Below are 13872 nucleotides of genomic sequence, written 5' to 3'. Positions count from 1 at the left end.
ATAAATCCTCTCTTTCTCTCTCTCTCAAACCCATACACAGCACTTCTACTCCTAACACACCTCACTTCAAACTGAGCTAGCAAACCCTTGATAACAGAGTTGAGTGCTGGTCGTTAACCAATCAGAGTGAGTAGTTTCTAGGTCAAGCAGACCTGGGCTTTCTGCCAAGAGTAAATTGACACCAGCCTGAGTTAATTGTGCGAAGCTAGAATCTGCAAGTTTCCCACGAGAACCAATTAACAGAAACTGAACATCTATGTGTGTGTGCATGGATTAATATGTACACATTAATACAAAGAGTTACAGCAACACACACACACACACACACACACACACACACCGTATTTTTCGTCCTATAGGGCAGCAGCATTAGAGGGGCAGGCACAACCAATCCATGCCCCTCAACCAACCAAACCATAAACCAATGCCTAACCGTAGCCTTACAAGTTGTGAGGATTCTTGAGTGAGATGGGCGCACAACCCTAGAGTCTGGCAAGACTGGCCCGTACGGGCAGGGGTACCTTTACCTTTACCTTTAGGCAAAAACCAAATGGCCCCAGCCAATCAGCCAGATGGACAAAATTCCTACCGGGCCCCTGCCCCAAGAGCAGACGACCCCATGACAGGCATAGCAAGGTCAAAGCGAACAACCCTAATTCTAGGGAGGGGGGGGACGGGCAATCCGATGCACGGTCGAAAAGAGGAAGCCCTAGCCTCGTGCAAGGAGTTTTAGCATTTCTGGCTGTCAATCAACAAATGGCAACATTAACTTCTTCCCAACAATAAGGGAAGCCCCAATCGCATCAGTGACCAACGAACAATTAGCCCACCCCCAACTTTGGAGTGTCCTGGCGGCCCCCACCGCAACACTTGCTCTCCATGAAGGAGAACACGCTTTCCCACATGACATGGAAAAAGATTTGAATAAACAGAGAAGACCCATTGCAATTAATGGTGTTAAGTTAGTCATATCCATACAGCCTGCCAAGACTGGGGAAATACCTGCACATGTACTCTTGCAGGAATTTGCCATGATCTAGAGTTGGCAATCATGCTCATCATGGATGCCCCTATGTTACATTAGTTTTTCCCATCAACTACATGAAGTATAAAGTGTATATGGATGTACATTCCTCAACATTTAGGGATATAGATAGAGAAGTATGGAAGGATACATTTGGTTCTCCATCCCTGTTCATCACATTCATCACATTTCTGACATTCCTAATAACAAATATAAATAAATGTTCTTAAATATAGCACATTAATCTTTCCCCTTTTTGTTCCCTTTGTCACTCCTTCTCCACAACTTTGCTAACCAGAGAGAATGTCGACATGGAATCTTCTAACAGGAGTGTGGTAAAGGCGTTTGTCATCTTGGGGTTCTCAGCTTCTCCACAGCTTTCTATGCTGTTCTTCACCCTAGCCTTGGCCACCTATGTTCTCACTGTTACTGCCAACATCGTCATCATCTCAGTCATTAAGGCAAACCCAAAACTGCAGCGACCCATGTACTACTTCCTAGGCAACTTCTCCTTCATGGAGATCTGGTATACCACCTCCACTGTGCCGAAGATGCTGGAAAGTTTCTTGGCTGGTGGGAGTACAATCACTGTGGCGGGTTGCATTGCCCAGCTCTATCTTTTCTTTGCCTTGGGCTCCACTGAATGCTTCCTCCTGGCTACTATGGCTTATGACCGCTACTTGGCCATCTGCCGTCCTCTTCATTATCCAACTCTTATGACTCTGCAAGTAACTACATGGCTGGTGACAGCAGCCTGGGTGGGTGGATTTCTAGCTCCTTTGCTCCCCATTGTCCTCATCTCCCAGCTCTCATTCTGTGAGCCTAAGGAGATTCACCATTTCTTTTGTGATGCTGGGCCCCTGTTGAGGCGGTCATGTGGCAATGCCTTTGTCAGCTCTACCCTAGTCACAGTTCTGGCCTCCTTTGTCATCCTCAGCACCTGCTTGCTCACCATGGTATCCTATACCTTTATAATCTCAACCATACTTAGGATCCCCTCAGCCAGTGGGAGACAAAAGGCCTTTTCCACCTGTGGCTCACACCTTACTGTGGTGGTGATTTACTATGCCACAGTTATCTTCATATATACAAGACCCATTTCCCCTTCTCCTTCTAAGCTGGACACAGTGGCATCAGTTTTTTATGCAGTAGTCACCCCACTGTTCAATCCAATGATTTATAGCTTAAGGAATAAGGAGGTAAAGGATGCTTTGAAGAAGTTGATGAGTAGGAACCGGGTCTTTGTTAAAAATACTGGAGCTATGATCATGGTTTGCTGGTAGAAAAGACAATATGTGGGCAAAATGCTCATTAGCTCTGATGTGCCAAACAGTGGCGGAGCAAGCCGATTGGGCGCCTGGGGTGGCGCACATGCCCTGTGCCCAGGGGCAGGGCTAGCCACCCATGGGGATGGGGTGAGCTGGGGCAGGATGCTCCATGGGGCCTCTGAGGAGTCTGCCTGCCTCCTCCCACTTAGCTGCCCTATAGCTGAGGGTGAGGCGGTTGCTGGACCGTTTGGGGCAGCGTGTTTGTCACCCCCCTCAGTGGTGACATCCAGGGCAAACCACCACCCCTTCCTCCACCCCGGTGCCAAAATCTCTCTTTCTCCTCCCTCCTTTATTCTCTTATTCTCCCTTATTCCCCCTCTCCTTCCCTAAAAGAATTAAAATCATTCGCTTGCTCCAACCACAGGACGTGTAGTTCGGTGGTAAGAATTACCACACAATTTTTATCATCCAACTATTTGCAGTTGGATGAATCTGTCAAAATCTCATTTCTCGCAATTTCTCCTTTTTCCAGTCGTAGTCCAATTCACCCAGTTTCTGCCCCCATTTGTCTTTCATTTTTAGATTCTCATGAAAATTCTTACACGTTTTTGCACGCTTTTCTCCGCATATGCAATTTTTTGTACAGCTTTTTTGCAAGCAGTTTTCATTTCACAGAATACAATTTTGTTCGCTATTTTCACTTCTGTACACTTCTTTTGCCTGCATTTTTTGAATTTTTGTAGGTGTTCTCAGCTGCATCACAAACTTTGTGAAGTGAAACTTTCAAAGAACATCTATTTCTTGGTTCATGTATTGATTTAGGAAGTGCAAATTTGGTAATGGAAATTAATTTCTCTCCCACATCAGCTCAGAAATCCCAGGATCCCTTATGAAAAGACTTGACAGAGTGATATAATCCCTATATATGCCTATAATGTAACTAAAGCTTTCTTCATACACACCTTTTTCGATTGTCACCCATACAGTGCTACCTCAGGTTAAGTACTTAATATGTTCCGGAGGTCCGTACTTAACCTGAAACTGTTCTTAAACCTAAAGCACCACTTTAGCTAATGGGGCCTCCTGCTGCTGCCGCGCCGCCAGAGCAGAATTTCTGTTCTCATCCTGAAGCAAAGTGCTTAACCTGAAGCACTATTTCTGGGTTAGCAGAGTCTGTAACCTGAAGCGTATGTAACCTGAGGTACCACTGTATTTAAATATGTGCCTAATTGCTGTGTGTAATGCAATTTATTTTAATCATTAACATTTTGTGTGTGTAATAAGTAAAGTTATTTGCTTATGTATAATTCTTATTTTAAAAGGAAGTATGTATTTATTTAAAGGTGTTACAATATCTTGGTGGAGTTTACTTTCCCCACACTGTGTTAAATAAAGTTTTTACAAAGTGTTTGTTGTACACAAATTTGAATCAAGAATAATTATCTACTTCCTAGGATTTCGTGCAAGCTTAGAATGTTTTCAGCCCCAGGTTCATTGAGCATTAGTGAAATTCATGGCTAGAGATACATGGGTCTTCTGAAAGACACTTACATAGGGTTACAGAGCATTCAAATCCTAATGCATTTATACAAAATCACATTGTTATATTTTCAGCACTTTGAGTTTTTAAGGCTAATCACATAGCTCAATGATTTTATGGGATTCAAATATGAGCTGATGTCAATTTAAGTCCATTGTAAGTTGTCCAAATTCTTTAGACTTTTATCCTGTATCTGAATATTTCTTTGCAATCTAATTCCAGTTGAAAGCTGTTCTGAAGATAAGAACATAAGAGGAGCCGTGCTACATTAGAACAAAGGTCTATTTACTGGAGTATCTTGTTCCTACAGTAGCTGACCCATAGGGAACCTGCACAGTTGTTTTTTGTTTTTAATGCTTAATATCCACTGTGTATAAACTATAATAACTAGTGGCAATTCAAAGGACTTTTTATCTATCTATTTAGCTACATAAAAATGGGTTCTATTTGCTGGGGATCATGAGCAAGAAGGTACTGCCACACTCATGTCATGGTGCTCTCCAGATGTTGTGGTCTACAACTTTCCCCAAAACTTTTGATGCAACGTGGGGCAAAAAAATGATATAACATTGGCTCTCCCTGCCATAGGCATTTGGTTAGCCACTGTGAGAACAGATGATTGGGCTTGATGACCTTTGGTCTGATCCCATTTGGCTGTTATATCCTTTAGAAAGTGTGTTAACATATAAGTGCCAATGTATTTTTAATTTTTACATAGCTCTGGATTAAAATTAATTTTCAAACATTCCATCCACATTCTGACAGAATCCAGATAAAAGTATTGTACAGAATGAGTTGGTTCCAGATTTAACCATGCTTAGAGCAGAAACATTGAAATCAATGTGACTTAGGTTGATGAGAACTTATATCATATTGATTTCAATACAACTATCATATCAATTGATCAAGTATTCATGAAGTACATATTTGCCATAATTTGGAATTTAGATATGTGTGTTAATTAGGCATATATACAATGGTAATAAAAGTTACAACATATGGTTTAGCTTGAATGAATAATTTATACCAGGGATAGCCAAGTGGTGTCCTCCACATATTGTTAGACTCCAAAGAACAATAGTCTTAGTTATTGTTAACATAGCAGGGAAGATGTGAGTTGTAGTTTAGCAACATCTGGAAGAAATTGTGCTGCCTACTCTGGTTCAGAGAGACAAAATTCAAAGAAAATCAAATCCTATGATGTGTTTTCTTATTTCAATATCCATCACATTTTATTTCTCATTATTTATACAGTCAATTAAAAGAAGAACTTGTTTCTGTGTTTGTATTTTTACATATCTAGTCCTACTTAGATAATATGGTTTTCTAAGTTCTAATGGACAACATGCATGTCTGGCCCAGTTTTCCCAAAGCCATCTTAACCTCCTTGTTCCTTAAACTGTATATGAGGGGATTGATCATTGGTGTAAGGATCGTGTAGAAAGTAGAAAGCACTTTGGTTAAGCCTCTCAGTTTGGGGTCATCTGGGAGGACATAAACAATCATTAAGGACCCGTAGAAAATGGTGACTACAATGAGATGAGAGGAGCAAGTGGAAAATGCCTTTTGCCTCCCAGAAGTGGTGGAAATCCTCAAAATGGCTGAGATTATGCAAATGTAAGATGTTATGGTCAACATAAATAAAGGGAAAGTGAATAAGGAAGATAACATAAGGGCTATCGCCATAATTAATGAAGTGTCAGTACAGGCCAACTTACTGAGAGGTATAAAATCACAAAAGAAATGGTCAATTCCGTTGAAACCACATTAAGTTAATTGTGTCATCCATATGACTACCACAGAGACAGAGAAACAACCACTTATCCATGATGCTGCTGCTAAAGAGATACAGACCTTGCTGTTCATATGAAACGAGTATTGCAGTGGTTTGCAAATTGCTAAATACCGATCATATGACATCACAGATAAGAGACATGCCTCTGCAGTCACCAGAAAACCAAATAAATATAATTGTATAAAGCACCCAGAAAAGGAAATGGTTCTATTCTCTGTTAGGAAACTGACTAGCATTCTGGGCAGAATAGTTGAGGTATAGAAAATCTCCAAACAGGACAAGTTCCCTAGGAAGAAATACATGGGCGTATGAAGCTGTCTATCATTCACAACTAACACAACAATGAGAAGGTTCCCCATTAAGGTTAGAATGTAGATGCTCAGAAATATCAAGAAGAACAGAAACTGTAGTTCAGGATGATGTCCAAATCCCAGGAGGATGAATTCTGTGATGGCAGTTTGATTTATTGAGGTGGCTACCTAAGAGGAAAATAGCAATAGAAAGACCATCATGGCAGCTATGGTATTCTTAAGAGGAAAATGTAATAATGACATACACTTGATAAACAAATTACGGTAACAATCTGCTTAACCTTTATATTGTTCAGAGCTATTTACACATTTTATTTCAGTGTGAATTGATAAGATAAATGGAGCTAGGCAAAATGGTAGCTATCGTTTGGCATGCATGAACCAAGGCACTTTCTGAATGGAGCGATTGGTCCATGAATCACAAATAGGAATAAGTTCAAGGACAAAATCAGTTTTGGGCCTAGTTCACCACCAAATAAGACTGAAGTCTTTTCCATCCTATTTCTGTGCAGGTTTTAAGGATCAGTTCACATATATCCATCCGCCAAATTTCCCCTTTTTTGGTCTTCAAAATATGGCAACCCTTCATAAAAATCTACACCTTTTATGTAAGAATTCCAAGGGTGGCAAAACACGAGGTGATCCAAGCTGAGTTGTATTTTTAAACATGCTTCCAGTTGCTTAATAGCAACTAGGTAGTGTGCAGTTTCCTTTTCACAATGCACATCGAACTTAGCTCATCTTTCCCCACCCATCCCATAAATCTTTGTTTTAAATTTAAATACCAGAATAATGTGAAAATAAATGTGAAAATATGGAATCCCCCAAACCTGCCCTCACCCTGTCCTCCAGAAACAATACTTCTGTCTTGTCGAGATTCAACCTCAATCCATTAGCTGCCATCCATCCTCCAACTGCCTCCAGACAGTCACATAAGATATTCACTGCCTTCCCTGGTTCAGATGCAAGGGCTACCAACTGCAGTTCCTCTGCATAACTGCAAACAATGATCTAACAATCTGAAAAGGATTTGACCATTGGTATAAGATATGTATTCCAATGACTATAGCCTGGGATATTGTGTCCTACGTTTCTGTATACTTACCGCATCCACTGACACCATAATCCACTATGTCTCTCAGCAACATGACAATGCTCTGAAATAAAGAGAACTACATCTAACAACTTCATAAGGGTTTTATTTTCTACAAGGTGGCACTTTCTCTCAAGAGATTATTATTATTTTGTTCTCTTGGGCATTCCTTATGATATGACCTGGGGAATCAGCAGAGCTCTTATTATCTAGCACTTTCCTACCATGATATGAAGGGAGCATATGGCCCCATTTAATGAAAGCAAGAGTTAGTGATGAGTAGGACCAAAGATCAGACACTTGCCCAATAATTTACCCTGTTGCTATTGGAAGTACAGGGAAGTTTTTAATGTGTGACATTTTAATGTATTTTTAATATTTGTTGGAAGCTGCCCAGAGTGGCTGGGGAAACCCAGCCAGATGGGCGGGGTACAAATAAATTATTATTATTATTATTATTATTATTATTATTATTATTATTATTAATAACAGATGCCAGAGCAGAGAACTCTGAAAGACAGACACTGTGAGAATAATTGTAGCCTCTTTCTCTTTTGGATGAGACCTTGTCATATATATAATTAAACGAGACATGACCTTCAGAATTTGGGACTGAATTAGTAAATCCCCCTCATCTTTATCCCGTAGCTAAAAATAACGACCAGAAAACCATTCTGTGCATTAGAAGCTAACTCAGGATAAAAGACAAAATTCTAGGGAAACCAGACACACCAGTGAGAAAACTTTATAATAACTGCCTGGAGTGGTTTGAATGATGGCACATGACCTTTTTAAAAGCTTCTGAGTCAGGTTTGCTTTCTAGTCTGATGTTGTCAATTGCCAAATTGTCAAGTTGAAGCCTTTTCACCTGAGCAGTCATCTTTTCAATTGCACAATCAGCTCTTAACAACAACAACAACAACAACAACAACAACAACAACAACCCTACCCCTATGGCCTTTCAGTTAAACTGATGCTCTTTAATAGTCTATGAACCATCAAGTTTCCCCCCCCCCCAAAAAAAAAAACAACCCACAAATATTTGAGTCCCAACAACTAGGGGCTGGGGGAGAGAAAGTCCGCTTACCCTTTATGGTGGGCAGCGTTGCAGCTGGGCATCAGGTCCCGCAGTGATCCAGCTGGGGGTGTAGACCGACACCCTCCTCGTAGCCGTCTGGCTGTGTTGTTGGCACTGGGCGGGGCCCTGCCCATGGGCAGCCCTGCTGTCCAATCATCGCTGGTGGGAGGAATGGCCGCAGCAAACTTAAAACATGACATGGCCAGGGGACTGTCCTCTCATGCCCTTCGCCAAATCATACTAATGAAAAATCCCTCAGTAACAATAGCTTGAGCTGTACAAATCAAGAAGTGTACAGTGGTTCCTCGGGTTACATACGCTTCAGGTTACATACGCTTCAGGTTACACACTCTGCTAACCTAGAAATGGTGCTTCAGGTTAAGAACTTTGCTTCAGGATAAGAACAGAAATCAGGCTCCGGCGGTGCGGCGGCAGCAGGAGGCCCCATTAGCTAAAGTGGTTCTTCAGGTTAAGAACAGTTTCAGGTTAAGTACGGACCTCCGGAACGAATTAAGTACTTAACCCGAGGTACCACTGTACACTCTTTCACACAAACACTTGTACTTGGGTAGAGACAGTTTATAGTTGTGTGCATTGTAACAAGTCATCATCTTAGTATTTATTTAGATGAGATTTAGGCAGGTGTTCACAATCGATTTCCACACTGTGCTTGAATCTAGTATAGTGGTACCTTGGTTTACGAACAGCTTAGTTTATGAACAACTTGGATTAAGTATGCTGCAAACCCAGAAGTAGGTGCTTTGGTTTGTGAACTTTACCTTGGAATAAGAACATGTTTCACTTCCTGTTGAGTGTGTTCCATTTGTAAATTGAGTCCCCCGCTGCTATGGGAAAGCACGCCTTGGTTTAAGAATGCTTTGGTTTAAGAACGGACTTCTGGACCGGATTAAGTTCATAAACAAAGGTACTACTGTATTATAAAACTAAGTCTTCCAGGAAACTTCCAGACTGTCCTTGACCATATTATATGAATCATACACCAAGTTCCATATCTATCTCAGATCCTGAGGTAGGGGCAGTGATCTTTTATGATGTTTGGATGTCAGCTGCCAGTTTGAATCAAAATGGAGGCCCAAAACTTCACTTTGGTATGACTTCACCATTTTTGAAGTAATGGTTTGGCCACCTATCTACATAACACTTCCAAACTCAGCATGAGGGGTTCCCAGGTGGGAGTGCTGGCCTTCATCAATGTTTGGATGTCAGGTGCCATTTTGAATCAAGACTGTGCACCAACTATGACGTTTCTGCCTGGTTCCCTGTAGCTTTACTTCTTTCCGCTAGAAAGCCCTTGGTGCTGGAACTCAATGTCTGGGTTGAATGATGGGGTGGAGATTTTCCTACAGGTATACAGGGCTGAGGTCGTTTAGGGCTTTAAAGGTTAGCACCAACACTTGCAATTGTGCTCAGAAACATACTGGGAACCAGTGTAGATCCTTTGGGACCAGTGTTATATGGCCCTGGCAGCTGCTCCCAGTCACCAGTCTAGTTGCTGCATTCTGAATTAGTTGTAGTTTTTGATTCACATTCAAAGGTAGCTCCATATAGAGAGCATTGCAGTAGTCCAAGCAGGAGATATCTAGAGCATGTACCACTCTGGTGAGACAGTGAGCAGACAGGTAAGATCTCAGCCGGTATACCAGATGGAGCTGGTAGGCAGCTGCCCTGGACACAGTTGACCTGCACCTCCATGGACAGCTGTGAGTCCAAAAGGACTCCCAGGCTGCACACCTGCTCCTTTAGGGACACAGGCACCCCATTCAGGACCAGGGAATCCCCCAAACCTGCCCTCACCCTGTCCTCCAGAAACAATACTTCTGTCTTGTCGAGATTCAACCTCAATCCGTTAGCTGCCATCCATCCTCCAGCTGCCTCCAGACACTCACATAAGATATTCACTGCCTTCCCTGGTTCTGATTTAAATGAGAGGTAGAGCTTTAAAAGTGCTTTTAAAGTACCATAAGTACAGACTCTCAAGTCATAGATCTAAATCCATTAAACTATTTATGAGCATTTATGAAAATTAGAACTCTACACTTAGCCAAATACAGAAGTGTAGCATATTCACTCTATTGATAATATTAAATGCTCTGAACAAGGGTTAACCTTTATGCCATCATTACTGACTTAAATTAGACTAAACTGGATAAATTAATACCAAGGGAATACTTTAGAGCAAAACCAAGGCAGAAGTTCATTTAAGACTTTGTTGTATCCTTTATCCCCTTTATACACACCTACACCTACACCCACACCCACACACCAGCCAGTTGTGTCAGGTTGGAGAGACTGTCTGCTAACTAATTACACATTAGTAGATGCACTCATTGGTGTGTCTTCAGAAAGCCAGGGGACTTTATTTAAAGGAAAGACATCTACAGTATCTAGCCACTGGAAAAAAAATACGACAAGCAAGCTAAGCTGACTGTTACAATTGGGCCATAGACAAAATGAAATAAATGCATTATTAGATTTATTCACAGAGCAAAAAAAATGAAGCCACAACATAGGTACCTATGAAACTATCATGCTTGATTCTGGAACGATTTAAAGCAAATGTGAGTAGAAAACTATCAGACCTTGTGTGTTCGGTGACGCACAAATACCAAATGCAATAATGGCCTTATTTATCTAATCAGTCTTGTTGATAAATTGTATGTTTTTGTGCTTTTTATTTATTGGGGGAACATTAATGGGACTTATTCATTTTAATTTAAAGTATAGGAAACAGATTTAACTTAATTGCTTATTTCTTTGATTTTCTCTCCCTTATCCTCATTCAACTGATTTTTTTCCTCATGGAAAATTGTACAAATCAAGTTGCAGTTGTCAGACAGGAGCTCCTGAATTAGAACTTCCATCATCCTTAGCTAGCAAGACTAGTGGTCAGGGATGATAGGAACTGTAGTCCAAAATCAGCTGGAGTCCCAAGGTTGGGAAACACTTCTGTAGAGGGAAGTAAGGGGATTTCTTCAGGAGAATAAATGGCTAAGGAGTAAACCCTACACAAATCTGGAGTGGAGTGCCTAAAACGGTTGGATGGCACCTTGTGCTTCCTTCTGGCAACTCCTGCAGCCAAGCTGGTGTCAAATGTATTGCTCTGCTTTCCTTTGGACCACATCAGTGAGACCAAGAGAGGGTTTTGTCATCTGCATAGCCCAGGACTTCCAGACATACCGCCTAGGTTTCTTCTCTGTTGGGGTTAGGGATTCTACCTTTGCTTGGTCAGGCCACTCCATATATACATCACCTATATGACGCCTCACCAACATAGAGCTTTTCCCCTTGCAATATTTCACATCATGCCACCTGTAATTCTGCACAGAAGATTCTCAAAAATTCCATCTTCAGAAAGGCATTATTATTGCAATATAAAACAGGTCAAAACCATTGCACATGTTTTATTTTACTGCCCATATTACACATTTTAAAATCTGTGATAAATATTTAAACTCCATGCTGAAAGGAAGGTTAAATTACCCTGACCTTTCCAGGACCTTTTCTGAGAGATGACACGAAACTATAAGACTTGAGAGGCACTTTTTAACCTTCTTATTAGTTTTACCTCAAAGAACAGTGGTACCTCAGGTTAAGAACTTAATTTGTTCTGGAGGTCTGTTCTTAACCTGAAACTGTTCTTAATCTGAGGTACCACTTTAGCTAAAGGGGCCTCCCGCTGCCGGAGCACGATTTCTGTTCTCCTCCTGAAGCAAAGTTCTTAACCCAAGGTACTATTTCTGGGTTAGCAGAGTCTGTAACCTGAAGCATCTGTAACCTGAACGTCTGTAACCCGAGATACCACTGTATGCCCTTTTCTGAACAGATGCCAATTTTATGCTTTGGCTTATATGCTTTAGTATGTCAATAAAGGTGATTGTTATAATGCATGCTGGTATTTCACTGCTGAAGCTTAGGTATTAAGTTATTACTGAAATGTTTGCGCTTAACTCTTTCTCTGAGAGCGATCCTACAGCTCCTCTGCCCACAATGTTGATGACTGAAGGTGGTACTTTGTTGGTGCAGGGGTGCCTCTCCTCTAGTAGAGCAGGAAACTGCTGGTGGAGAACTCGACCATGGTAGGGGCCACTGCGATGCCAAAAGCTACAGCCTCTGCTGGTGGTAGCAAGTGGGAAATCCTGGTATTGGACATTTCAGACTTGGGCAATGGTGGCATTAGATCTGCTTTATCCAAAGCTTGTGGTTACCCTAAGGGACCTGATCCTTGGGCTCCTCAGCTGCATTGACCTGTAGCTGGCACAGAGTAATTGGAGAAAGAACTATTCCATCACCTTTAGGTAAGCTGACAGGGCTTGGGATGCAGTGGTGAATCTGCCATTCCACTCCTCCCTAGTCCCACTTAGGATTGCTCTGTTAATGAAATCAGTGAGAATTCAAAATGCTTAAAGTTGGCTGTAATGTGCCCTATGTGACTACTACTACTACTAAAATTAATAATTCTTTCTGATGTACATTTTACTTTACTAAATATCATGATTTGCCATTTTATTCTTTAGGTTTGCATTATTACAGATATATTTGGAGATGAAGAACCAAACTATCATTTCTGAATTCATCCTCCTGGGGTTTCCTGCTGAGCTGGAGATCCAGAGTTTTCTTTTTGTGGTCTTCTTCATCACTTATATACTAACAGTCACGGAGAACCTCATTATTATCTCTGTAGTAAAAGGTAACCGGAATCTTCACAAGCCCATGTATTTCTTCCTGGGAATCTTGTCTTTCTTAGAAATCTGGTATATCACTGTCACACTTCCAAAATTGCTGTTAGACTTCTGGTCACAGACCAAAGTAATCTCCTTCGAGAGTTGCATGGCACAACTCTACTTCTTTATCTCCCTTATGTGCACTGAGTGTGTCCTCCTAGCAGTGATGGCATATGATCGCTATGTAGCCATATGCAACCCACTTCGTTATTCAGTTATCATGACCCATAGATTATGTTTCCAACTGGGTGTGTTCTCCTGGGTGTGTGGTTTTTCCATCTCCTTGGTCAAGGTCACCTTCATCTCTAGATTGAGTTTTTGTGGGCCTGGGGTCATTAATCACTTTTTTTGTGACATCTCCCCTGTACTCAACCTCTCCTGCACTGACATGTCAGTGGCTGAGTTGGTCGATTTCATTTTAGCTTTGGTCATCCTCCTAATCCCATTGTCTGTTACCATTCTGTCCTACCTTTTTATCATCAATTCAATCTTCCGTATCCCCACAACCCAAGGGAAGAAAAAAGCCTTCTCAACTTGTGCTTCACACCTCACTGTGGTCATCATCTTTTTTTCAACAACAGTCTTCATGTACGCTCGACCTAGAAAAATTCATCCCTTTAATCTCAACAAAATAGTGTCCATTTTCTATGCTGTGGTCACGCCAGCTCTCAACCCTCTCATCTATTGTCTGAGAAATAAAGAAGTAAAAGAGACATTGAAGAAAAATGTGGGCAGAAAATGCTGGCTCGGCTCAGAATAATGCTGCCCTTCCAAATCAAGATAGGTGGGATTCTCTTAACCAAGAAGAAATAAGTCTGAAGAATTCATTGTCCAAGGTCAGGCGTCTCTGCCAGTGGGATGGGAAGTAAGTGAAAAGCAACCCACCCCAATAACCTGGCCATTCCTTTTCTCCTTATTATATGACTACCATTATGGTAAGAATGATGTTTATAAATTTTATAGAGATCGCCAGAAAGAGTTGATTCAGTAACTCTCTTGCGTAACCCCACACTACAGATAA

The 13872-nt window shown here is 41.3% G+C and overlaps 2 protein-coding genes and 1 pseudogene across 2 annotated transcripts; 2 read left to right on the top strand and 1 right to left on the bottom strand.

The window, feature by feature from the left end:
- The first annotated feature begins 1100 nt into the window (after positions 1–1100).
- Positions 1101–2351, top strand: LOC114581502 (olfactory receptor 6F1-like). The gene has a single exon (XM_028701692.2). It carries the CDS (start codon positions 1336–1338, stop codon positions 2305–2307), a length of 972 nt encoding a protein of 323 aa, XP_028557525.2. The 5' UTR covers positions 1101–1335; the 3' UTR covers positions 2308–2351.
- A 2807-nt stretch (positions 2352–5158) lies between these two features.
- LOC114582906 (olfactory receptor 8I2-like) lies at positions 5159–7061 on the bottom strand (annotated as a pseudogene).
- A 5596-nt stretch (positions 7062–12657) lies between these two features.
- Positions 12658–13611, top strand: LOC114582907 (olfactory receptor 6B1-like). The gene has a single exon (XM_028704253.2). The coding sequence runs from the start codon at positions 12673–12675 to the stop codon at positions 13609–13611; it is 939 nt and encodes a 312-aa protein (XP_028560086.2). The 5' UTR covers positions 12658–12672.
- The last annotated feature ends 261 nt before the right edge of the window (positions 13612–13872 follow it).

Source organism: Podarcis muralis, chromosome 13 (genome assembly GCF_964188315.1).
Source record: "Podarcis muralis chromosome 13, rPodMur119.hap1.1, whole genome shotgun sequence".
In the NCBI taxonomy this organism is placed as follows: Eukaryota; Metazoa; Chordata; class Lepidosauria; order Squamata; family Lacertidae; genus Podarcis; species Podarcis muralis.
This window is presented reverse-complemented; position numbering and strand designations above follow the sequence as displayed.

Coding starts and splice junctions, on each gene's coding strand:
- LOC114581502 (XM_028701692.2), top strand. CDS start 1,336: ATGGAATCTTCTAACAGGAGTGTGGTAAAGGCGTTTGTCATCTTGGGG.
- LOC114582907 (XM_028704253.2), top strand. CDS start 12,673: ATGAAGAACCAAACTATCATTTCTGAATTCATCCTCCTGGGGTTTCCT.